The 25,874-nt window shown below is 37.5% G+C and overlaps 1 protein-coding gene and 1 long non-coding RNA gene across 2 annotated transcripts in view; one reads left to right on the top strand and one right to left on the bottom strand.

Annotated features, from left to right (window-relative positions):
- The window catches only part of GDA (guanine deaminase), a 130,593-nt gene extending 109,005 nt beyond the window's left edge, over positions 1 to 21,588 (top strand). Inside the window, exons 10-14 of the mRNA XM_069576359.1 lie at positions 1,417 to 1,484; positions 10,068 to 10,214; positions 13,654 to 13,784; positions 16,666 to 16,693; positions 17,669 to 21,588. Of these exons, the coding sequence (XP_069432460.1) occupies positions 1,417 to 1,484; positions 10,068 to 10,214; positions 13,654 to 13,784; positions 16,666 to 16,693; positions 17,669 to 17,739 (445 nt within the window). The 3' untranslated portion in view covers positions 17,740 to 21,588. The remainder of the gene's footprint in view (positions 1 to 1,416; positions 1,485 to 10,067; positions 10,215 to 13,653; positions 13,785 to 16,665; positions 16,694 to 17,668) is intronic.
- Positions 1 to 25,874, bottom strand: part of LOC138433539 (uncharacterized) — a 95,297-nt gene that overhangs the window by 13,895 nt on the left and 55,528 nt on the right. The gene's annotated exons all lie outside the window — the stretch shown is intronic.

Below are 25,874 nucleotides of genomic sequence, written 5' to 3'. Positions count from 1 at the left end.
TCTTGATTCCAGCTTGTGTTTCCTCCAGTCCAGCGTTTCTCATGATGTACTCTGCATATAAATTAAATAAGCAGGGTGACAATATACAGCCTTGACGTACTCCTTTTCCTATTTGGAATCAGTCTGTTGTTCCATGTCCAGTTCTAACTGTTGCTTCCTGACCTGCATACAGATTTCTCAAGAGGCAGGTTAGTGACCATAATTATGGTCTGGTGACCAGTTAGAGGAAGGATTTAACATCTTATGAGTTTAGTTACGCAACACTTAAATGAAAACATGACTCAGCTTTGCAAACTGAGGTTTGAAGTTAAATTTTTCTTTATGGCTAATGTTTTGGTTTGAATGGTCACTGCTATTCCTTCTTCAACAACTTTGAGAGATTTCTTGCATGTGCACTGAGCTTTGAAAATGATAGTTACGAGCATTTTCAAGCAAACCACTTTGACCTTTGCATCTTTACAGACTTCTGAGGATCGCTTTAGTTTTTGCCTCTTTAGAAAGGCGGCACATCTATTGAGCTCAGGGTCATGATGTTTGAAATCTGTCCTAGTTGCTGCTGTCCTCAGAAGCAGCATTGCCTGCATCCCCTCTTCCAATTTTACCCCTCTTTCTTGGCCCTTGCAAATCACTAGTCATTCAAGGCAACAAATGATTCCAGGAGGAGAGGAAAGGCAATGCTTTATAATTTCTACTTCCTAGCATAGAAGGATGGGCTGCTTGAAAAAAAAATTTTTTTACAAGTTGCTAACACCATATTGTATAATTAAAATTTGTTAAGAAAGTAGAACTTGTAGGTTCTCAACAATAACAAAAGGTAAATTTATATGTGAGGTGATAGATGTTTCAATGGGGAGAAATCCTCTCCCATTGTATACATATATCAAATCATCATGTTGTATACTTTAAATAGCCTATAATTTTGTCATTTATATCTTAACACATTATTGACCATGGGATTTTTGCAGAAACTAATGCTTGTGGCTGGTGATTTGTTATATAAGTGAATATTGAAATATCTCTAATCAATAACATTCAGGTAACAAAAGATGTATTAATACATCTCCGGTCAATAAGTTGTTTATAAAGCTGAAAAATAAATATAAACTCGGTAAAACCATTGAACTAATTGCAAGATTTAAGTTCTTTTTATTTTTCCTTACACATAATCCCCTGCTCTCCTTTCTAATTCTTGCTGTTTTGTGCTCCCCTAATAGGAAGCTCTGCTCAAGGTTTTTGATCCTTTTTCACTCCAGGACTCAGATGGTCAGAGGTGACTAATGTGTTTGTGTCAGCATTAGAGCTGAGACAATGGGAATCACAATTTTCAGTGACATCACCATTGTTACTGTTAGCGTCCTTCTCTTGCTGGACCCATGTGGGGGGTCTCCTTGTTCTGACCATCTCCTCTCTCTGCAGGCTCAGCAGTGGCCTGCTCAATGTGCCAGAGGTCCTGAAACATGGAGTGAAGACAGGGCTGGGAACAGGTTAGTAGCTTCCCATTAAGAGCCATGGCAAAGTGGTTAATAAAGTACATAACTTTCTACTGTGAATAATTTTTCAAGTAACAGTTGTATGATTTTAAAAACTTAGTTTTATTTTCTGGCAGTCACATCTTGTGCTAATAGTGAAGCTGGAAGCAGTAAGAAAATATATGCAAAGGGAAAAGTTTTGGTGGCATTAACCTCTTGAAAGCCATTATCCATGTTTATATTCAGACACAGGGCTATAAAGGATAAGCCCTTCTCAAGTGTTTCAGAGATTCTTTTTAAAGAGTCCTTGTTCTTTTTTTTTTCGTTTTATCCTTCTTGGTAAATTTCAATGGCTTGGATTTTTATGTTTTTTGTCTTCAATAACTGTCATCACAAATACTGTCTCAAAAGAAAATTATTCGACCTTGTGAATAGTGAACACAAATTTAGTCTATGCCATAATGGAGAACTCTGAGATATATTAAAAAACGTGCTTTGCTTTTAAGAAGTTTTTAATAAAATGAGATTCTGATTCGCACAGGCAGTCTGATGTTTGCTCGGCTGAAGGACAATCTAGGCGGCTGATGAATTAGTGATGTCTCCTTTTTCTCATAGTACATTTGAATTGCTTTTCCTGAGTATGTGTAGTACTGCTCACTTTGGAAGCGAGTCAGGCCCCAAAGTCTAGGCATCCACTATGACCTTTCTTTATCATTGGGTATGAATGAACTAAAAAAAAAAATTTTTAATGGCTTTGGGGCACAAGGGCTTATTTTTCATTCTTGATTCATTTGTCTTACTGATTTATAAGAGCACCAGGATGTTTGCATATTGAAAATAATGGTTTTCATCATTTTTTACAACAACTCAAGTCTCAATTTTTATATCAAACAATATTGGTAAGACTACAATAATAAAATGATTCATTCCTCAGTTTTACATGAATCAAATCAATTGAGGTTTTTTTAAAATTTGAATTTAAGCCTTGAATCACTAAGATTGTGTAATACTTGGATATAGTTTCAGGTATTAAGGTAGGAAACCAATTGTTTTCACTCTGACAGAAAACCTTTAATGGATAAGAAAAAAAGTGGTCAAGAGTTTTTGTCAGTGGAAAATTTAGTAGAAATTCAAAACTCAGATGTTGCTTTCAGATTTTCAAGGAGTTTGGTCTCCACAACTTTAGTTCCTCACATGACTTCCAGTTCTTGAATTTGGGTTGCATCAGTTCAGTTCATTCACTCAGTCGTGTCCACCTCTTTGTGACCTAATGAATTGCAGCATGCCAGGCCTCCCTGTCTATCACCAACTCCCGGAGTTCACTCAAACTCATGTCCATCGAGTTGGTGATGCCATCCAGCCATCTCATCTTCTGTCGTCCCCTTCTCCTCCTGCCCCCAATCCCTCCCAGCATCAGAGTCTTTTTTGGGTTGCATAGTGATGATCTAAAATGATTCTGTAGAGCTCTGTCACTTATTAGCCATAAGACCTTGAGCAAAATACCTTAATTTTCTAAAGATTCATTTCCTAATTTCCATAACAAGAACAACAATAATTATAACAATATCTATGCTACATGCTTGTTTTGAGACTTAAATGAAAAAAATGCATGTGATGTGGTTTGCAGATACCTGGCAAGTTGCACTAGTCAATAAAGATTGGCTTAAAAGGGAACGAATAATGGTGGTTTCCTGATTAAAGGTTTAATATGATATATTCTCATGTGTTAACTTGGAGGATGCTGATGCATTTTGCATAGCTATCCTATATATAACTATTTCCTAAACATGACCTTTATGCATAAACTTGTTCTTTTCCTTTGAACTTTAAAAGCCTGTTTAACTTATATTGTGCCGAGTGTAGGTCTAAGAGTGGATCATTCACTCTATAACAAATAGAGGCAGATCTGAACTTTCTCATTTCTTAATTGTTAAATATGAGAAACGTGCATGATGCTTCACAAAACCATTGCAAAACAAGAGAAAGTGGTATCAAAAATAATAAGAGAATGAACATATCTCCCATGTACTTTAGGATCTAGAATAAGAGTTCAGAATATTGCTATCATCCCTAGAGGACAAGACGACATGGCCCTATGAAAAGACCTTGAGTTTTGATGGAAAAGGAAAATTTGAAAATGGAAGAAGAAAATTGAAAACGAGAAAATAATAAGCTGGAGGGAGACTAAATGGTACAACCACTTTATAAGAAACTGCCGAATAGTTCCCTAAAGTTGAAAATACATCTACATATGACTCAGTAATTCCATTTTGGGTATTTACCCTAGAGAAATAAACACATATATTTATACAAGAATATTTATAATAGCTTTATTAATAATAGCCCCAAACTGGAAATAAAGTTTAAAAACCTTCTAACAGGAGGACAGATTAGCAGATGCAGCACGTTCATACAAAGAAACACCACTCAGCATTTTTTTTTTAAAAGAACAAATCATTGATATCTACAAAACAAAAATATTTTGTTAAAAATACTGGAGAGAGTGTGGTGAGAAGGGAACCCTCATACACTTGGTGGGAAGGTAATTTGGTGTGGTTACAGGGGAAAGAGTATAGAGGTTCCTCAGAAAACTAAAAAGAGTTGCCATATGATCCAGCAATCCCACTCCAGGGCATATATCCACACAAAACTATAATACAAAAAGACACAGGCACCTCTATGTTCATAGCAGCACTATTTACCATAGTCAAGACTGGAAGCAACCTAAATGTCCATTGACAGATGAATGGGTAAAAAACAACATGGTACATACATACGATGGCATGCTGCTCAGCCATTAAAGACTGAAGTAATGCCCCTGAAGCTCTATGGATGGACCTAAAAATGATCAAACCAAGGGAAGAAGTCAGGAAGAGGACAAGTACCACATGGTACCACTTATATGGAGAATCTAAAATACGACACAAATGAACCTATCTACAAAACAGAAACAGACTCAGAGACATAGAAAGTAGACTTGTGGTTGCCAAGGGAGAGGAATGCACTGGGAGTTTGGGGTTAGCAGATGCAAACTATTACATTTAGAATGGATAAACAGCAAGGTCCTACTGCATAGCACAGGGAACTATATTCAGTATCTGGTGATAAGCCATACTAGAAAAGAATATGAAAAAAGAATGTATTACATTCCCATACAGCAGAAATTAACACAATACTATACATCAACTCTACTTCAATAAGATAAAACATTTTCACTTAAAAATCATTTTGTTAAGTGAAAAAAGCCAAGCACAAAAAAGCACTCACTGTATGGTTCCATATGTATGAAGTCCAGGGACAACAGATCGTCCAGGTTAGCAGCAACAGAGCTAACCTACATTGGCAGAAATCAGAAAATGGTTGCCAAGCAAAAGCAGGTAGAAGTCCATATTTGCCATGTGCACTTGATTCTGTCCAAAGTGCCTGATATGCTTTTCTAACTAGTTTTCTTGTTAGGAGGTGTTGCCCTTCCTTTCTCACTTCACTCTGTAGGACGGGCTCTAGGTCCAACCACATCTTTACAAACGGCCCAGTTCCATTCCTTTTTTTGTGGCTGGGTGGTGCTCTTTTGTATATAGGCACCACATCTTCCTTGCCCATGCTTCTGTTGATGAATGTTTAGGTTGCTTCCATGTCCTGGCTATTGTAAACAGCAATGCAGTGAACACTGGGGTGTGCTCTGTGGTGGTGAAATGGGAAGGAAATCCAAAAAAGAGAGGGATATATGTATACATAAAGCTGATTCACTTTACCATACAGTAAAAAACTAGCACAGCATTGTAAAGCAGTTATACTCCAATAAAAAGTGCTAAAAATAAAACATCAATTAAAAAAAGTGGTTGCCAAGATTTGGGGTGGGGGTCGGGAGGGGAACTACTGAAAAGGGCCATGAGGGACCTTGCTTGGGTGAGGGAAATGTTTAATATCTTGTTTTTTGAAAGGTACTTAAATGGTTATATATAGTTATTAACATTCATCAAACTGAACACAAGTTCTGAGCATTTTATGATACCTTATGATACCTTACGTTAAAACAAACAAAAAAACAAACTAACCACGTAGCTAGCCATGAGAAGCAGAATTATTGTTGTGGAAAATTAAATCAGTGATGTGGAGAATGAAGTTGACCAAAGATAAAAGCGGGTGTTTGAGAACAATCTACGTGGAAGATAGGAGAGCATGGCACCAGCAAACGGGATTTTCCTGACTAAGGATCCAGAACTAATGGAACAGAAGCAACCATCAGAGCTCTGAAGAACAAATCTTTTCTGAGCTTACTGAGTATCGTAATGAAAGAACTTACCCTCTTTAGGTCTAAACCATAACTGAACCAATTGTGGCAAAATATTTAATTATAAAGGAAAAGAAAAGAAAGTTCTAAAATGCTGAGGCAGGGGGAAAAGTCATTTATCAATAAAACAGTTAAAAACCAATTTTTGTTGGCCTGCAAAATATCAAGAACAAGAGTTTGGAGAGAAAGTGGTTGTTATTAAAGAAGATTATATTGGGCCATTTTCTCCCTTATGTGTGAAGGCAACAAAATTCTCAAATGTACAAAGGTTTGGAAAATATTCTCCCCATGAATCCTTTGAAAAAATTACCTGAAAATCTATATGATTCAATGAGTGATGAGCCAAAGTGAAGGGTCATGGTATAGGGAAGTATGGTACAACAGGACGTCAGGGAAGGCTAAAATTGTTTAAAACAGAAATAAGAAAAAAATTGTAAAGGAGTTTTAAAAATGACAGAATGTGTACAATGTTAAAAGTAATACCTTTTAAAAAACTATCAGACTATGAGTCTTAAACTGGTCTAACAGCTTTAATAAACAACAATATAAACATTTAAAAAATCAAAATGGCAACATAAATCAAGGTATTTCCCTCTGGGAAGAGGTTCCTGGGACCTGAATCTATAATACTGTCTTTGAAACTGTTAGATCCTTGAAGTTTGGTATTATATTTTCCCTGTATCATTTGAATGTCTTTAATATTTTATCATAAAATCTTAAAATAATGTACAGGCTGCAAGAAAGAACTTCCCAAGTACTAAAAATTATTTTACTTTCTGATTAACAGAAACCAAGAAGTTGTGGTTTATGTGTAAGGTTGAAAGGATGAAGATGTATTTGGCAAGTGGGACCAAAATTATGAGTGTATAAAATTTCCTTATCTCAAAAAAAAGGACATAGCAAATTATCAAAAACAAACAAACCAATAACCTGAAAAAATATGGAACAAGTTTATGTCAACAAGACCTACAAACTCATCAAAACAATGTACATGGAGCCAGGATGCCACTCTCTAGGGACAAATTCCTACCCTTCTAATTTACTTCAATTAATTCAAAAGCAATATTCTTTGATCAACTTGTAGACTCCAATCCAGTGATTAATGAATTTTGAAAAAGCATGTATTCTTTTCCTAATCTACACATCTTAGATGCCAGAGTGTTCACTATATCATTCCTTGGAACTTCCTTGTTTCTCATGTCCCTCTCTTTTTCCTTCCTTTCTTTCCTTCCACCCTCCCTCCCTCATTTTTTAATTTTTAATTAACTTTTGAAAAGCCCCCCCCCCTTTGGCTGTCTCAGCCCTTCCCCTTCTCAGTGTTTACAGTTGAGTAGCTGGATGTTGCCGGAAAAAATTTTTCTAGTGGTTTCTTTTTAAATGTTGCTTTCAAATCCTAAGTGGCCCTTAGTTCAGTTCAGTTCAGTTCAGTCGCTCAGTTGTGTCCAACTCTTTGCAACCCCATGAATCGCAGCACGCCAGGCCTCCCTGTCCATCACCAACTCCTGGAGTTCACTTAAACTCATGTCCATCTAGTGGGTGATGCCATCCAGCCATCTCATCCTCTGTCATCCCCTTCTTCTCCTGCCCCCAATCCCTCCCAGCATCAGAGTCTTTTCCAATGAGTCAACTCTTCGCATGAGGTGGCCAAAGTACTGGAGTTTCAGCTTTAGCATCATTCCTTCCAAAGAAATCCCAGGGTTGATCTCCTTCAGAATGGACTGGTTGGATCTCCTTGCAGTCCAAGGGACTCTCAAGAGTCTTCTCCAATACCACAGTTCAAAAGCATCAATTCTTCGGGGCCCAAATAGACAATTATGTTTCTCTAATATGTTCCCATATTCCAAGACAGACTTACCTATTTCTTCCTGTGTATTTTATCCCAAATCATACCCTCTTTGCTTCCAGCTAATGGCCTTATCTCATCAGTCATTGAGAAAACAGACACAATCAGAAGCCTTTCCTTTATGTTCCCACCACTAAATTTACATACCTTCCTCCATCTGCTTGCATTTTCTCTTCTTTTTCTTGCTGTAGCTGAAAAAATTTCTCTTCCAATCTAAGTCAAAAACAAACATACCCTGAAGTGTGTTCTGTACTCTGTCTTCTCCCTTGATCTCAATAAATCAATTCCATTGGCCAGTAACTCTCCTGTATCATTGTTACCTCCTCCCTCCTGGCTCATTCCTTCAGCATACAAACATTCTGTAGACCTCCTGATCTTTTAAGCAAAGGTGTGAAGAAAACCTCTCTGTTAATTAGACACCCTCTTCTGGCTCCTGCCCCACTTCTCTATCCCTTTTCCCAGCAAAACTTCAATGAGTAGGTACTCACACTGCCACTGCGTCCCAGGCACTCTTCTACTCCTCCACCCACTTCAGCCTGGCTTCTTACCACCACCCATAGTTACTATCCTTGTCCTTTCTACCCTGGATTGTTACCACACTACCATCTTTTTTGGAGGAGGAAATGGCAGCTGAACTGAACACCTCATACAAGCATACAAGAAGCCATTGCTTCTTGCTTAAACTCCTGCCCTAGCTTCCTAATCGGAGTAGGCGATGGCATCCCACTCTAGTACTCTTGCCTAGAAAATCCCAAGGACGGAGGAGCCTGGTGGGCTGCAGTCCATGGGGTTGCAGAGTCGGACATAACTGAGCGACTTCACTTTCACTTTTCACTTTCATGCATTGGAGAAGGAAATGGCAACCCACTCCAGTATTCTTGTCTGGAGAATCCCAGGGATGGGGAAGCCTGGTGGGCTGCCATCTACGGGGTTGCACAGAGTTGGACACGACTGAAGCGACTTAGCAGCTTAGCAGCAGCTTCCTAATGGTCTCATATTCCCGGGCCCTTCTAATCCAGTATTCTCTTTTCAAAAGAATCACAATGAAAATATGACTATTTTCTAAAACAAAAAAATAATACAAGTTTATCTAAAGACATGTAAGACAGCTGAACATAAAATTAAACTGCAATCTAAGATTACTTAGTGGGCTATTATTTTTGATCTTTGCAGTATACATAGGCACTAACAATTATATGTGTCTACCAAGACGTGACAAAAGGAACTCTTGAAATATTAAGTGTATTTTATTAGCTATAGATGTACTTTTCCTCTAATAAAACATGTTAGCTTGCTTGACATTTATACAAATTAACTTCTATCTTCATTCTTGTCAAAGGCAGTATTTCAGTTTAATTATGATTAGGGACTTATTTAAAACACTATAAAAACTCTCATTCTTCATCTAATGATGCCAGTGACAAATGTATAGTTGTCAATATCAGCACTGATCATTTATTACACTAATTTTTCCAGAATATTTAAGTCCACTCTAAAAGCTCTTCCTGAAAAAATTATCATAAAGAAGTAGCTATTTAATTCTCAAAGTCCTCATCGGAATTAAAATAGAGTTGGGACAAGTTTTTAGAGCATAGAACTATGAGTTTATTTTAGATCTCATGCTATCTATAATCATATTTGACCAATTTCTCTGAGAGTTTAGGGAATAGTCGAAGATGTTTCTTCTCTTAACTTTATTGAACATTTGAGTATTGTGCTGTGTTGAAATGTGCTCCCTGAACCACCTCCCCCAAAAGGAGATACCTACCAGGAACATGTAAATATGGCCTTATTTGAAATAAAGATCTTTGCAAATGTAATTAAGGTAAAGCTCTTAAGATGAAGTCATTGTGAATTAAGGTGAATCCAGTGATGAATGTCCTTATAAGAACAAGCAACATAAAGACACAGAAGGAAGAAGCCCATTTGAATATGGAGGCAGACACTGGAGCTACACTGCCACAAACCAAGGAACACCAGGAGCCCCCTTAAACTGGGAGAAATCAGGGAAGCTTCTTCCCTAGACACTGTAGGGATGGTGGCCCTGCCACACTTCTGCCCTCCAAAACTGTGAGAGAATAAATTTGGTGGTTTGTTGTTTTTTTTTTTGCCACACATGTGAGATCTTAGTTCCCCAACCCGGGACTGAACCCGTGCCTCTGCAGTGGGAGCACTGAGTCTTAACCACCAGACTACCAGAGAAGTCTAAATGTCTGCTGTTTGGAACCATCACATTTGTGGTAATCTGTTTCAGCAGCCCTAGAAAACTAGTAGAAGTGCAATTTGATACTAATTGCAAGTTTTGAATTCCTTTAAATATTAGTCTGTGTCTATTCTGTGCTTGAAGGTAAGGTCTTTTCTCTGAAGTATATTAGAGTGAATATCTGTCATTAAAAACAGAAAAAAACCCCAATATACCTAATAATCCAGCTCATAAGGTTACTGTTTATTTTATCTACAATAGATGTGGCTGGTGGTTATTCATCATCCATGCTTGATGCAATCAGAAGAGCAGTGATGGTTTCCAATATCCTTTTAATTAATAAGATAAATGCAAAAAGCCTCACCCTCAAGGAAGTCTTCAGACTAGCTACTCTTGGAGGCAGCCAAGGTAATGAGCATTTTCTTTCTTCCTCACACGATGTACAACCATGCCAATCTATGTCCGTGGCTAAAGTATGAAGGTTCATGATGCTGACATCAGCAGGCATCCATGTATTCATGATTTGCATCTCACATAATATACCCAAAGTTTAGCAAGTAAAGTACACATTTAAGCATGTGGTGAATCATTATTTGAGTGATTTGAATCATTAATTTAGCAAGCTCTTTGTTTTTGGCAGAAGAGACATTCAGTATGCAGTTATATTGTTGTAATGGATACTTGTATTGGTCACATGCGTATGAATTCTTTAATCAGTTTTTTCCCATCAAGTTGTCAAGTGCTCTCTATTGGCCTGAGTAGTGATAATAATAATAGCCAAGACTTACTGGTTTCTTACCATGTGGTAGGCACTATGCAACATGCCTTATGGATGCTGTTATTTAATCCTCAGAACTATTGCTATTTATTCTATTTTACCAACCAGGTACCTGAGTGAGGCTTACACACCTCACTGCGGTATATTATTTGAATCTAGAAAATATGATGCCAGAGTGCAGGTCAGTGCTTTCCACTGCAATATCTTCCTGTATAAATCTTTTTTTTTTCCTTCCTGTATAAATCTTAGCCTAGACTATGTATTTTGTTTATATACTTAAGTACACTAATTACAAGCCTCCTTCAAAAGAGAAAGTTGTAAAAATACAGCTGGTTGATATGCAAATATTGTTCATCAGCTTTTCCCAGTTCTCACATGTAATTGTATTTTTACTGAAAAAATAGAACTTGGTAACTGTATTGCTTTCACTTTAGTATTGTAATATAATCTGGATGGATGATAATAAGCACAGCATGAAACCTTAGGTAGCTACTGAGAAAGAAAAACAGGTCTTGAGGCAGGTGTATATTTTTAAATATATCTTGATATTTATGATAAATACCCTAGATCTTAGAAATGAAGTATGGTGGAGGCTAGGGTATCCTGGGAATAGAAACTTCCTGGCTCTTCTCTGAATGTTCTGCTATCATGAATGCCACAAAGAACATTTCAAGAAAAAGGTCACATGCTTTGCATTTTCCCATGTCTTATGATTTCATTTTCTAAAGTTCTAAGTTTTAAAAGTTCTGTACTTTTAACAAGTGTGACACTCCCCACTTTCACATCTGAGTTCACACAGTTGTGCTACCACCTTAACTTCATGGTGTAAACGACTTATATTTAAATAATGCTTTTTTATTCTAGGCTGACTGTGAGTTGTTTCATCAGGATCCTGTTATCTGAGCAGGCCGGCATGGGGTGCTTACAAGTCATTTCTACCTTGCTGTACAGCTTTCAGATCTATTTTCTGGGCCTCTGAGGTTACTGTTACAGAATTTCTTTTCCTTAGCTTGTGTCTCCACAAGAGTCTGAGTGAATGAGATGAATGCTTCCCTGTTAAAAGCTGGACTCTTACTAGCTTTACATTCACTCTCAAAATTAAGATATGCATAAATTGCCTTCACAGAGCCAACATCTGCTCCAGAGACAGTAAAACTGCATTTCTTAAAGTACATTTGAGTTGCTTACCAGCACAGTTAGGCCTCTCTGCAATAATGTGAATTTAGATCAATTTACAATTCACTGAAAGTAGTTGTGTCTTTTTTTGGTTAGTTCATACCTGAACTCTCCAGATTCTAACAAATAATCCAATTAGTTTATATATATATATATCTCCAACTCTTTGCAACCCCATGGACTGTAGCCCACCAGGCTCTTCTGTCAATGCAATTTTCCAGGCAAGAATACTAGAATGGGTTGCTATTCCCTCTCCAGGGGATCTTCTTGGCCCAGGGATCAAACCCGAGTCTCCTGCATTGAAGGCAGATTATTTACCATCTGAGCTGCCAGGGAAGCCCTGACATAGTGGCGTAGTGGGGCTATAACACACACACACATAACAGACACACACACATAACACACACACACAACACACACACACACACACACACACACACAACACACACACCCTTGTCAAATCCTGGCAAATGAACCTGGTTATCTGGCCTATTAAGCATACAATAATTTTAAGTTGAATAGTCATCAAAAGCTCATGTTTGTCATGCTATTTGTCAAGTGAAAAATGACAAGTGTTAAGTGTAATAACAAGTGTCAAATGAAAAATGTCAAGTGTAATCAGTGAAGGGGGAGAAGATTTCTAGTGACTTTCTATTTCATTCAGTTCTTCTCACCACAATCAGAAGTCACCCAGCTGCTTTTTAACTTTTCTAATTATGTTTGCACCTCTGTCTTCCTATAAGAATTCTTTGGCTAAAAAGTCTCTTTCTTTTCTGAGAATAAATGAGTTATCCTTTAAATAGCCATTTAAGAACAAGCAGGATTTCTAAATGTGTGCTTAGAGCATTGCCAAAAGACTTTTGGATATCCATACATAGAAATATAATGCAGCGGTTATTGTCTAATATTTTCACACAGGACTGGATTCTGACGGTGACAGAATAAAAAAATTCATGTAAAAATTCAACTACAAAATGCTGCACTCCAGTTGACCTTTCTTTCATGCATGCTTCCATTTGGAATACTCTATCCACATTATTGGCTTTAAGGAGCGTAAATTCAATACCCTCACTGGCCAGGAAAACCAGCTACCCTCATCTTTTGAAAGTAAACCATAAAAATGAGAGATGTTCTTCCTTGACATCCACTATTCATGGAATAAGAATTCTAGCTGTGAGATGGATCAAGTCAATAGACATTATTGACCTATGCCCTATGTAAAGAACCATTCTTCCCTGGCAACCAAAAAATCTTTAAGGTTACAGAGAAATTAGTCTGCTTCCTAAAGCACTAGGACTCTTTTTTGAGTTATGAGGATCCATTTACTTTCAGAAGTGAATATTTTTCTATTCAAATCATTTAAGGAACTTAGGATGGATATGCCTGCATTGACAAACATGCAAAAAAAAAAAGATAATTAGTTTTTACTTATTTGAAGTTCATTTCACTGCCACAAAAGTAGATCTCATCAGCTATTTTGCAGAACAAAAGAATAAAACGGGGAAGGAAAGGAGTTGAAACGTTGGAAGGTGAATAGGAGAGGAAAAGAAAGATATTAGGTCAATCGTCATGTTTCTTAGAGGGATGAATGGAAATCATAGACCAGCTGGACTGTGAAGGACACTGGTAGAGTCAAAACAGACATACCATAAGAATTATTAATATGATCAGGGTGTTGAAGAGACCTCTGTTCTCAGATTTTGCTTTCCCTCTCCTGCTCTGCTTTCTGTAAATCGAAGTCTTGCGGTCTGTTGGAATGCTTCACTATTAAGATACTGATTTTTTTTTTTTTCCTAGTGATATGTTGGCAGATTCTGTCCTTGTAAATTGGGATATTTACATGGTCCAAAGCTTGGAGATACTGACTGTTTGTTAATTTATTCCACCCTGTAGTCCTGGGGCTGGATAAAGAGATTGGAAACTTTGAAGTGGGTAAGGAATTTGATGCCCTCCTGATCAACCCCAAAGCATCTGACTCTCCCATTGACCTGTTTTATGGAGATTTTGTTGGTGAGATTTCTGAGGTATGTAAAAGCATTTCTTTCTTGAACTAGTCATAACAACTTCCCTATAGGAAAAAAAAAAAAGAAACTGAAACAGTTTAATGGAATGGAGGAGATTCCTATAAGGGAAGCTAGATCCTTTTATTATAATTTCATGACAATAATGGTATAAATAAACACTTCTATTTTGAATATATTTGTATATTTGAAGGTACTTGACTCTAAGAAAACATAATATAGTTATCACTTATTGAACACACTTTCATACATCATGTTTAACTATCAGAAGTATTATGGAAGGAATGTGCTATTAATATTACCATGTGGTTTATGGGGCAGTGAGACTTAAGGAAGGTTAAATGATTTCCTAAGAACTCATGGCTAGTAATTAATTGACAGAGTTTGGATTCCATTCCAGGACTTTCTGATTTTGGGGGTCTGGGTTCTTGATCACAATGCTACATTGACTCTCTTATTTATAAGAAAGTGAGTTTCATTACTTTGTCCCTCTTATCATGTTTTTGTATGTATATAAAATAAACTGGTTCTTATTTTAATAATAATTCTTTATGAGATAGTTTTTCTTAAAATTTAACTATTGCCATTTAAAAATTGATCCACTTATGAGAATAAGTGTGATATTAAATGTAACATAGTGAAGTGTTTGGAAGAAAAGTGCTGGATTATTTGAAGTTAATAGCATTAGTTATTTTTATATTACTTAATCTTTTACTTTTTATTGATTGAGTGAATTTCCTGGAATATTAGAGTGAGTTTCTGGGAATAGGGTTCAGTCCCATTCATCCAGGCATTTTTGTCTTATACACTTTTTTTTTTTTGAATTTTTTTTTAAGTTTTTTTTAATAAATTTTAAAATCTTTAATTCTTACATGCGTTCCCAAACATGAACCCCCCTCCCACCTCCCTCCCCCTGACATCTCTCTGGGTCATCCCCATGCACCAGCCCCAAGCATGCTGTATCCTGCGTCAGACATAGACTGGCGATTCAATTCTTACATGATAGTATACATGTTAGAATGCCATTCTCCCAAATCATCCCACCCTCTCCCTCTCCCTCTGAGTCCCAAAGTCCGTTATACACATCTGTGTCTTTTTTCCTGTCTTGCATACAGGGTCGTCATTGCCATCTTCCTAAATTCCATATATATGTGTTAGTATACTGTATTGGTGGTTTTCTTTCTGGCTTACTTCACTCTGTATAATCGGCTCCAGTTTCATCCATCTCATCAGAACTGATTCAAATGAATTCTTTTTAATGGCTGAGTAATACTCCATTGTGTATATGTACCACAGCTTTCTTATCCATTCATCTGCTGATGGACATCTAGGTTGTTTCCATGTCCTGGCTATTATAAACAGTGCTGCGATGAACATTGGGGTACATGTGTCTCTTTCCATTCTGGTTTCCTTGGTGTATATGCCCAGCAGTGGGATTGCTGGGTCATAAGGTAGTTCTATTTGCAATTTTTTAAGGAATCTCCACACTGTTCTCCATAGTGGCTGTACTAGTTTGCATTCCCACCAACAGTGTAGGAGGGTTCCCTTTTCTCCACACCCTCTCCAGCATTTATTGCTTGCAGATTTTTGGATCGCAGCCATTCTGACTGGTGTGAAGTGGTACCTCATTGTGGTTTTGATTTGCATTTCTCTAATAATGAGTGATGTTGAGCATCTTTTCATGTGTTAGCCATTCATATGTCTTTTTTGGAGAAATGTCTATTTAGTTCTTTGGCCCATTTTTTGATTGGGTCGTTTATTTTTCTGGAATTGAGCTGCATAAGTTGCTTGTATATTTTTGAGATTAGTTGTCAGTTGCTTCATTTGCTATTATTTTCTCCCATTCAGAAGGCTGTCTTTTCACCTTGCTTATATTTTCCTTTGTTGTGCAGAAGCTTTTAATTTTAATTAGATCCCATTTGTTTATTTTTGCTTTTATTTCCAGAATTCTGGGAGGTGGATCATAGAGGATCCTGCTGTGATTTATGTCTGAGAGTGTTTTGCCTATGTTCTCCTCTAGGAGTTTTATAGTTTCTGATCTTACATTTAGATCTTTAATCCATTTTGAGTTTATTAAAATATTTAAATTATATTAAATTATTTAATTTATGTTAACACTTTCCCTCTGAAGATTTCAAGGTTATATATAGAACTTTCAGGCATTGGAAAACATTTGTTAATAATCAGTACTTTTATTTTTTTAGGCAAAAGACCATTTCTTTTTCATTAATAAAAGTAGATTTTGGGGTGTTCATTGGATACCAGCTTAAGTGAGACAGTGACTATTAGCCATAGAAGCTAGTTCCAGTGAGTAGAGTTATGTACTTTTGGCCATAGTTTAGCATTTTGACTTGGAATACTGGATTGTTGGTGACAAATAATTTCTTCCCCTTTACCCAGCTCTGTTATTGGAATAGACAGACACCAGTGTGTCCATTTCTGGACTAAGTTCCAGCCAGGCTAATGTACACAAAAGAGGGAATTACAGTACCTGTCAAATGGATGGATTATGTACCTTATCTCAAGACCTTTTTAGGGCTTAAATTAAAAATATTTTCACTGTAACTCCTTGATATCGAATGCAAGACTAAAGAAATTCACATGTGGAACTGCAAACAGATAGTGACAATCAAGATAGCATCTTTTATGTAAATATATAAATAAGTTTGGGCATTGAAATGTACAACATTTTTCTCCTCTGTGGGCTATATATATATATTTATAAAAGAAAAAGAGTCTGTGTTTAGAAAAAATAAAAATAGATTTTTGCCATCGCGAAATATGTCTATATTTCTGGGTTTTGTCAACCACAATTTATTGTCAGTTTGCTTTTCTAAGTGCAGAAAATACTCTTTTTTATTATTATCTTTATTTTTCATTTTAGGCTGTTATCCAGAAGTTCCTATATCTAGGTAGGTATATATGTCTCTATGCTAAATAAAATCTTTTGTCTCTTGGTATGCTCTCTACATATATTATACCATATGTTAAGCATTATGTGTGATCATTTGCTTAGACTTATTGTTTTTAGCATTCCTTAGCACTGAGCCCATTTATGGTACAATATTTAAAGGTTCATTTGAAATGAACATGCTCTTTGAGAACATAGCATTAAACCCTAAACTTGAGGAATGGCAGGCAGGACGAGATCATCCTATACTTCCTCCTACACTTGTTCTGACCCTTCAGTCTGTCCCACCACGTTGTGTTTGTGATAAGTACGTGGTGGAGTCTTTCCATGCATGCTTTTTTAACATGTTGTTGTTTAGTTGCTAAGTCGTGTCCAACTTTTTTGTGACCCCATGGAATGTAGGCCACCAGGCTCCTCTGTCCATGGGATTTCCCAGACAAGAATACTGTAGTGGGTTGCCATTTCCTTCTCCAGGGGATCTTCCCGACCCAGGGATCAAAGCCATTGCATTGGCAGGTGGATTCTTTGCCTCTGAGCCACCGGGGAAGCCAGTTTTTTTTTTTTTTTTTAACATACTCGCATTCAGTTCTATTTACTGAGAGAGAGAAGTAAACAGTACTGAAGACTCTATTCTTCCTCTCACGCCATTGAGTGACCTCTGAGTTCTAAGTGAATTTGGAGTGGGAGAGACACATGTGGTACTTCTTGTGAAGCTCGATTATTGCAAACCCTTCATCTCACCATGCTGGGTATTCTTCTGGAGCGTAAAGATAAGTATTTCTTTTACAACTGGGGCTGGAAATGGAAACCACTCATTCTAGCTAAAAGGACAGTGATGGAGGGTCGATTCAACTTTACGTGAATTCTGTTCTAGGCATGTATTTCAGGCTCTAATCCTCAGATTAGATGCTGCATTTTCTATTGATCATATCTCCCCGTTCAGGTTATAAACAATGATTCCTGATGTTTCTTTCAGGAGATGACCGAAATATTGAGGAGGTGTATGTGGGCGGAAAGCAGGTGGTTCCCTTTTCGAGCTCAGTGTAAGGCCCTCAGCGTCTACAAGTTTTCCTGGGGTAACGCAGTTCTGTGCCTTCTCATGCCCAGGTGGAATTAGGAAGTCAAAAACCAGTACCTTGTTCTTGGGGTGACTATCTCCCTCTGTGTCCAGTTACAGTATTCGCTTGACAAATCTTTTGAAGGAAGTTGTGCTAATTCTCAGCTCTGGTTGGGAGGATTAAAAATTTCTCCTTTTAGAACTGTTTAAGGTTTACTTTAAAGCTCAAACATAAGGGAATGTTATTACTGGTAGTGTTCTTATTATGGGATTTAAATAAAATCGATTTCACATTTGGAAATATGGAGAAAAAAAGGGTATTCCTATAAGGTTAGATAGTTTCAGCTAGTAAATGTGAAAACTGGAAAACAGAAAATGAACCAGTGAGTATATTTTTACAAAGGAGAAAAAGTTAAGACTATGAAAAACATTGGAAAATCACTTCGGATTGTGTTTGAAAATTGTATACTGAGCATACTAATTTAAAAAAGTGAATCTGTTGAATTTTAAAATGTGTTTCTAGATTGACCTTGTGTTCCGGAAATTTGCACTTAATGGCATTTGCATTTCAGAGACGTGTTATTGTTGTGCTTTGCCTTCTTAGGGGATGAAATGTCAGAAATCGAATGCCACATGCTGTCTTAATATAGTTCTGTGCTTAAATGTTTGACAGAAGTTGGTTATTAAAGATTTAACATCTCTTGGGAATATTATTCACATAACTACATAGCATAAATAGCTGTACTTTTGTGTACTTTAAATTACCTTAGAGTATAACTGTGTGATGCTATTATTGCTTCAGTTTTATCAGAAGAGAAAAAAATTCCATACTGCACTGTTGTGTAGATTGGTGTCTTCATAAATTGGGGCAAGTTTTGGGCATCCAGGAGGTGTCAGTACTAAAAGGAAGGGTTTCATTGTGATGACCTGTCCTCCCAAAGAACTATTCCATAGTTGTTGGGAATTTCATACTCATGTCAATCTGCTAGAACTTTAAAATGAAGGACAAATCCTATTAGATATTATTAAAAATCTTTAAACCCTGCATATTGAAATTACTCTACTTTCAATTTTATCTTGCCTTTTTAATTCCTAATAATTTTCAAGACATTAGAATTCTAGGATGATGAAAAATATTTAGATGTCCCACTAATGTTTATATTAATTAGTACTTAATCTGTACTAGACATCTAGAAACAGCAAACAAATAGAGTTTTTATGCTTCCTAATATAGTGTGCTTTCCTATAACCTAGAATTAAAAACAAATTATGACTTTATGATGAAATCCCTAAGAAATATTGATATTTAAATGCTATATTTAATGTTATTTAAATGCTATATTTTTCTCATTTAGCTCCAAACCCTATAAACCAACAAGAAAAAGGAGATTTTCTTAATATATGATAACACTCATACCTAGGGCTTAGAGCTGACTTCTATTATCACCTCATAGTAGAGAACTATATGTAATATCACTAACTCCATATCTACAGAATGAAGAAGAGTTCTTCTCTGGTACTATAAATTTTATTCTTCTATAGTTATGCTAATTCAGTAGTCATCTGCTCAGTCTCCAGCCCCCCATCCCTGGGGAAACACTTCCAGACTTGTGTATACACTACACGTAAAGACAGAACAAATTTTGGTTTTATAGAGTTTGTGTTGTGAGGTATTAGCTCAGTAAAAACCCAGTTTCCAGTCTCAGTCTCAGTGTTTCCAGAATTCCTAGCTACAAAGCCATGTCAAAGATGCCCCACCACACCTCATTCCATTTCTCTCTAGTGCTGGCAGGTGTTTTCTGCTCTATCTCCCCAGTCCCTGCCAAAGGAACTTGGTTACCCTAGTGTCTAACCCACATGAGTGGGCAAAGGAATTTGGATGATGTGCAAGATCTGCTAATCAGCAGAAGCTGTTCTTAGCCTTGGAAAGATCCTACCCTTTACCTTCCCGAAGGATGTACATTTTGATGCTGAACATCAGTTTTCATTTAGATTTAGCTCTCATGTGCAGTAAATGTAAGTGTAGCATCAGAAGCAGGAAGAATGGCCATATACAACCAGCCTGTCAAATGCTAACTTTAGCCCTGATAATATATTAGGACCTGCATTTCTTTTCTAGTAAAAATAGAATGTGTTAAAATTTGAGCTCCCTGCACCACTTATGTGTTTTACTTCCCCAAGTACAGTATTCATGAATGTTGCATATGCTTTTTGTGGTAATGCAGGCATTAGACATACACATGCCCAGATGTTTTGCACTTTGAAATGTTGCCTTTGCTCAATGTGGGTTGACTTTCGAATTGCAGAGAGGCAGTATTCCAAGTCAATTCTGTTTGTCACTTTATTTTGAATATTTTGCTCTCAGACAGCAAAGGAAGGATTAAAACATCTTCACAGCCCCCTCACCCTACTCTGCACTATTTGCCTCAGGTTTGATGAGATTTTTAATACAATATACTTTAACAGGTAAAAATGTATTCGATAGTAGAGACTATCATACATTTAAAAATATTTTTGCAACCAGAACACAAAAGCAGGCTCATTAGCCAATGTAAATTTAATTTTCAAAAGAGAGTAAAATGTAGGATTAGAACAGAAAAGGTTGTCCTTGTAATTATAAACTGAGACCAAGAAAACTCTGTCTCCTTATTTATTAGCCCAGCTTCTTCTGATTTAATTGCTGAAGGTTTTAGAATCCAAGAGAATATCTTGGAATAAGCCTCCTTCATGCTAGAAGGAGATCTTTCTAAATTAATATTATGATCATTGAACCCCATTGGATCTCTTTTTATTTCTGTGAGGATTCTGCATGATCGAGAAAGGAAGTTGATGGGAAACACCCCTGTTATACTTAGTTGATCTGAGGTGTGCTCTTGAATATCCCTTGTCTGCAGCTACCACTGAGATCTCAGCAGGGAAACAATGGCTGTGAGAAGAATTTAAAGTCTTTACTCCCTTCCAGACTTCTCCTGTTTTTCATTTTTTCACCTCACAGCCAGGCATATGGAAAGCTTTAAAAGCTAGCTAGAAGGCCCGTTGTATCAGTTCTACCCTGTGCTTGCTATTCATGGAAGATATTCAGAGCTGGATGCTCCTGTAGCCAACTGGACAGAGGTGATGATGCAAGCAATCACATGTTTGCTTGTTTTTTAAAAGTGTTCTGAGTTAGTAAAAGGTAGACTAAAAAATGTGTCATGGGCAGTGTCTTGAAGTAATTTTCAAATTGGTGGACTGTAAATTTTTAAGGTTTTTTTCTTTGCAGTTTCAGATCTATTTAGCCACTGTAGGTATGACTTTGGACCCTGACACTTTAATGTCTCTCAAGCATGGGGGGAGTGCAGAAATGAACTGACAAATGTTAGAAACCCTGGCATTTGTCTCCTGCATGTTTTCTCTCTCAGCCCCTCCTTCCTTCCCCTCCTACAGTCCTGAGTGTGAGAGATCAGAGGTGAGGGGTTAATTTGTAAATCTGCTCCAGACTGAGTGAAATGTAACAGTGAAATTGGCCTGTTCAAAAGCTGAACAGGCCAACCATGGCACTAAATGTAAATCCCAAGATGGTTCCCACAGTCCACAGGATTCAAGTGACTTGAACCATAGATGATATATGGTATTGATTTACCTGTTCACTTCCTACTCAAAAGTCTGGCAGAAAGCATTTTCTCAAAATTGAAAACTACTTTACATTGTATTAAACTTCTGATCGCTGCTCTTAAGAATATATACATGTATGTATTCATGGGAACATTTTCCCTCAATATTTATATGATTTGTTCATTGTTCCTGTGCTAAGTGATCTCTTTCTGCTTCAAACAAAAATAAATGAGGTTCTGTGTTTATATGTTTCTGTTGTTGTGAGTTCTGTCAGTCTGATAGAAGTGAGATTCATTTTACAATGTTTTTCTCCTTTTAACATGAATTTTAAGAGATTGAAAGGGGTCAACTGTATGGTGATGGATGGAAACTAAAATTTTGTGGTAAGCATGTTGTATACAGAGGTAGAAATATAATGCTGTAAACATGAAACATAATACTATAAACCAATACTATCGCAATAAAAAAAGAAATATCATAAACTGTAGAAAAAATAGAATATTTAGCTGTGGGCCAACATGTGTCTTCTATCCTATAATAGTCACCATACATAGGTTTTTAAAAATTAAGCTGAGCTGGACATGGAAACAACCTAGATGTCCATCAGCAGATGAATGGATAAGAAAGCTGTGGTACATATACACAATGGAGTATTACTCAGCCATAAAAAAGAATTCATTTGAATCAGTTCTGATGAGATGGATGAAACTGGAGCCGATTATACAGAGTGAAGTAAGCCAGAAAGAAAAACACCAATACAGTATACTAACACATATATATGGAATTTAGGAAGATGGCAATGACGACTCTGTATGCAAGACAGGGAAAGAGACACAGATGTGTATAACGGACCTTTGGACTCAGAGGGAGAGGGAGAGGGTGGGATGATTTGGGAGAATGACATTCTAACATGTATACTATCATGTAAGAATTGAATCGCCAGTCTATGTCTGACGCAGGATGCAGCATGCTAGGGGCTGGTGCATGGGGATGACCCAGAGAGATGTTATGGGGAGGGAGGTGGGAGGGGGGTTCATGTTTGGGAACGCATGTAAGAATTAAAGATATTAAAATTTAAAAAATAAAAAACTAAAAAAAATAAAATAAAATACAGTAACCTAAAGCTAAAAAAAATAAAAAATAAAAAAATAAAGGACAGTGGAGAGTTGCTGTTCAACAAAAAAAAATTAAAAAAAAAAAAAAGCTGAGCTATAATGTTCATCCCTTTAGATTCAGATTAGTATTGCCTTTGATTTAAGCATAGTTGATATTTCATATGACTGGAATCTACCACAAAAAATACTCTACATCTGAAGACATAAAGATGAAACCACATGAGACAATGGGAGGGGTGTACTTTGCAATGTAATTAAATCTCATACTACCTGGGTGGGTGACTCACAAACTAGAGACTAATTACATCACATTCTCCCACAGAGCTGAGAGCTCTGAGTTCCACATCAGGCTCCCCAGCCTAGGGGTCTGGCATTGGATGGAGGAGCCCTCAGTGGATCTGGCTTTGAAGGCCAGTGGGGCTTGACTGTAGGAGCTCCACAGGACAGGGGTGGGGGATGGTGGGAAACAGGGCCTCCACTTCTAGAGGGTGCACACAAGCTCTCGTGCACACCAGCACGCAGAGCAAAAGCAGTTGACTTCTTAGGAGCCTGGGCCAGACTTATCTGCTGGTCTTGGAGGGTCTCTTGAGGAATTGGGAGGAGAGTGACTGTGGATCTGTCTGGGGTCATAAAACCTGGTGGCGGAAATATTGTTGGATGTACACCTACATGAAGAGAGTACACCTACTCTGCCAGGAGGCAGACATATTGCTTGCATCATTAGCACGAAAACTTGCCCTCACCCAATGACCTGTAGGCTCCAGGGCTAGGGCACCTCAGGCCAAAGAGCCATCAGGGCAGAAACATAGACCCATGAGCAGACAGGCTGCCTAAAGGCTTCTTGAGCCCACAGTCACCTCTAGACATGCCCCTTGACATGGCCCTGCCCATCAAAGGGCCAGATTGAGCCCCTCCCACCAGGAAGCCTGCACAAGCCTCTAGACCAGCCTCACCCACTAAGGGGCAGATACCAGAAGCAAGAAAACTATGATCCTGCAGCCTGCAGAACGGAGTACACAAACACATCAGAACCTACCCTGAGACCCTGGTCCCTGGCCTTTGGGTGATGAGAGGAGACTGTACTTCTGGGAGGGCCACATAAGACATCCCTTACAGAAAGCCACTTCTCCAAGGTCAGGACACATAACTAAGCTACTATACACATAAAGCACAAATAAAAATGTAAACAAAAGAGATGGCAAAGGAATATGTTTCAGGTGAAAGAACAAGATAAAACCCTAAAACAATGACTAAGTAAACTGCAAATAGGCAATCTACTTGAGAAAGAGTTCACAGTAGGGAACTCTTTACTTTTGATTGTAAAGACAATCAAAAACTCGGGAAAAGAACTGAAGTACATAGCAAGAAGTTACAAGAAGTTTATATAAAGAACAACCAGAGTTGAAGAATACAGTAACTGAAATGACAAATACACTTGAAGCAATCAATAGCAGAATAAATGAGGCAGAAGGAAGGACCAGAAAGCTGGAAGACAGTAATGGAAATCACTGCTGTGGAACAGAATAAAGAAAAAGGACTGAAAAGGAATGAAACAGTTTAAGGGACCTCTGAGACAACATCAAATACACCAACATTTTCATTATAGGGGTCCCAGAAGCAGAAGAGGGAGAGAAAGGACCTGAGGAAATATTTGAAGAGATAATAGCTGAAAAATTCCCTAACATGGAAAAGGAAACAGTCACCTAAGTCCAGGAGCACAGAGTCCCATACAGGATTAACCCAAGGAGGAACACGCCAAGACACACAGTAATCAAATGGACAAGAGGATAAAGAGCAAATATTAAAAGCAAAAAAGGAAAAGCAACAAATAACATACAAAGGAAACCCCATATGGTTATCAGCTTATTTTTCAGCAGAAACTCTGCAGGCCAGAAGGTAGTGGCATGATATTTTTTAAAATGATGAAAGGGGAAAACCTACACACAAGGATACTCTACCCAGCAAGGCTCTTGTTCAGATCTGACAGGGAAGTCAAAAGCTTTACAGACAAGCAAAAGCTAAAAGAATTCAGCACCACCAAATCAGCTTCACAGCAAACGGTAAAGGCAGGAAAGAAAAGTCCACAACTAGAAACAAGAAAATTATGAAACTACTAGAGCTCGAGAAGGGAATGGCTATCCACTCTAGTATTCTTGGGACTTCCCTAACGGCTCAGATGGTAAAGAATCTACCTACAATGGAAGGAAGACCTGGGTTCAGTCCCTGGGTCAGGAAGATCCCCTAGAGAAGGGAATGGCTACCCACTCCAGTATTCTTGCCTGGAGAATCCCATGGACAGAGGAGCATGGCAGGGCTACAGTCCATGGGCTTGCAGAGTGTCAGACGCAACTGAGCAACTTTCACTTTTCAGAAACAAGAAACTTACAAAACTACTAGAGCTCATCAATGAATTCAGTTACAGGATAAATAAGGTTACGGGACACAAAAGTAATACACAGAAATCTGTTGCATTTCTCTACACTAACAACAAAAGATCAGAAAGAGAAATGAAGGAAATAAATCTCATTTACCAATGCATCAAAAAGAGTATTTAGGAATACATCTCCCTAAGGAATCAAAAGACATGTCCTCTGAATACTGTAAGATGCTGATGAAAGAAATCAAAGAAAAACAGAGCTGAAGGAATTAGGCTCCCTGACTTCAAACTATGCTATAAAGCTACAGTAATAAAAACAGTTTGGTAAGACTTCCCTGGTGGTCCAGTGGCTAAGACTCCATTCCAATGCAAGGGACTCAAATTCACTTCTTATTCAGGGAACTGGATCCCACATGCTGCAACTAAGTGTTCACATGCCCCAACCAAAGATCCCACACGTTGCAACTAAAGAACCTGTATGCCACAGTGAAGACTGAAGCTTCCACATGCCACAACTAAGACCCAGTACAGCCAAATAAATAAATAAATTAAAAAAAAAAAAAAACACACACAGCACGGTACTGGCACAAAAACAGAAATCAATGAACAGGATGGAAAGCCCAGAAATAAACCCAGGCACCCTATGGTAAATTAATCAATGACAAAGGAGGCAAAAATACAGAATGAAAAAAAGACAGTCTCTTCAGTAAGTGTTGCTGGGAAACTGAATATCTATAAGTAAAAGATTGAAGTTAGAACCTTCTGTAACATCAGACACAAAAATAAGCTCAAAATGGATTAAAGACCTAAATGTAAGACTGGATACTATAGAACTATTCGAGGAAAACATAGGCAAAACACTCTTTAACATAAATATTGCAGCAATATCTTTTTTGAATCTACCTCCTAATGAAAATAATTAAAAAATAGAAACTAATTAAACTGTAAAGCTTTTGCACAGCAAAGGAAACCATAAACAAAATGAAAAGACAACCCACCGGATGGGAGAAAATATTTGCAAATGATATGACTGACAGGG

Source organism: Ovis canadensis, chromosome 2 (genome assembly GCF_042477335.2).
Source record: "Ovis canadensis isolate MfBH-ARS-UI-01 breed Bighorn chromosome 2, ARS-UI_OviCan_v2, whole genome shotgun sequence".
In the NCBI taxonomy this organism is placed as follows: Eukaryota; Metazoa; Chordata; class Mammalia; order Artiodactyla; family Bovidae; genus Ovis; species Ovis canadensis.
The sequence above is the reverse complement of the archived record's forward strand: the minus strand, read 5'-3'. Positions and strand labels throughout refer to the sequence as shown.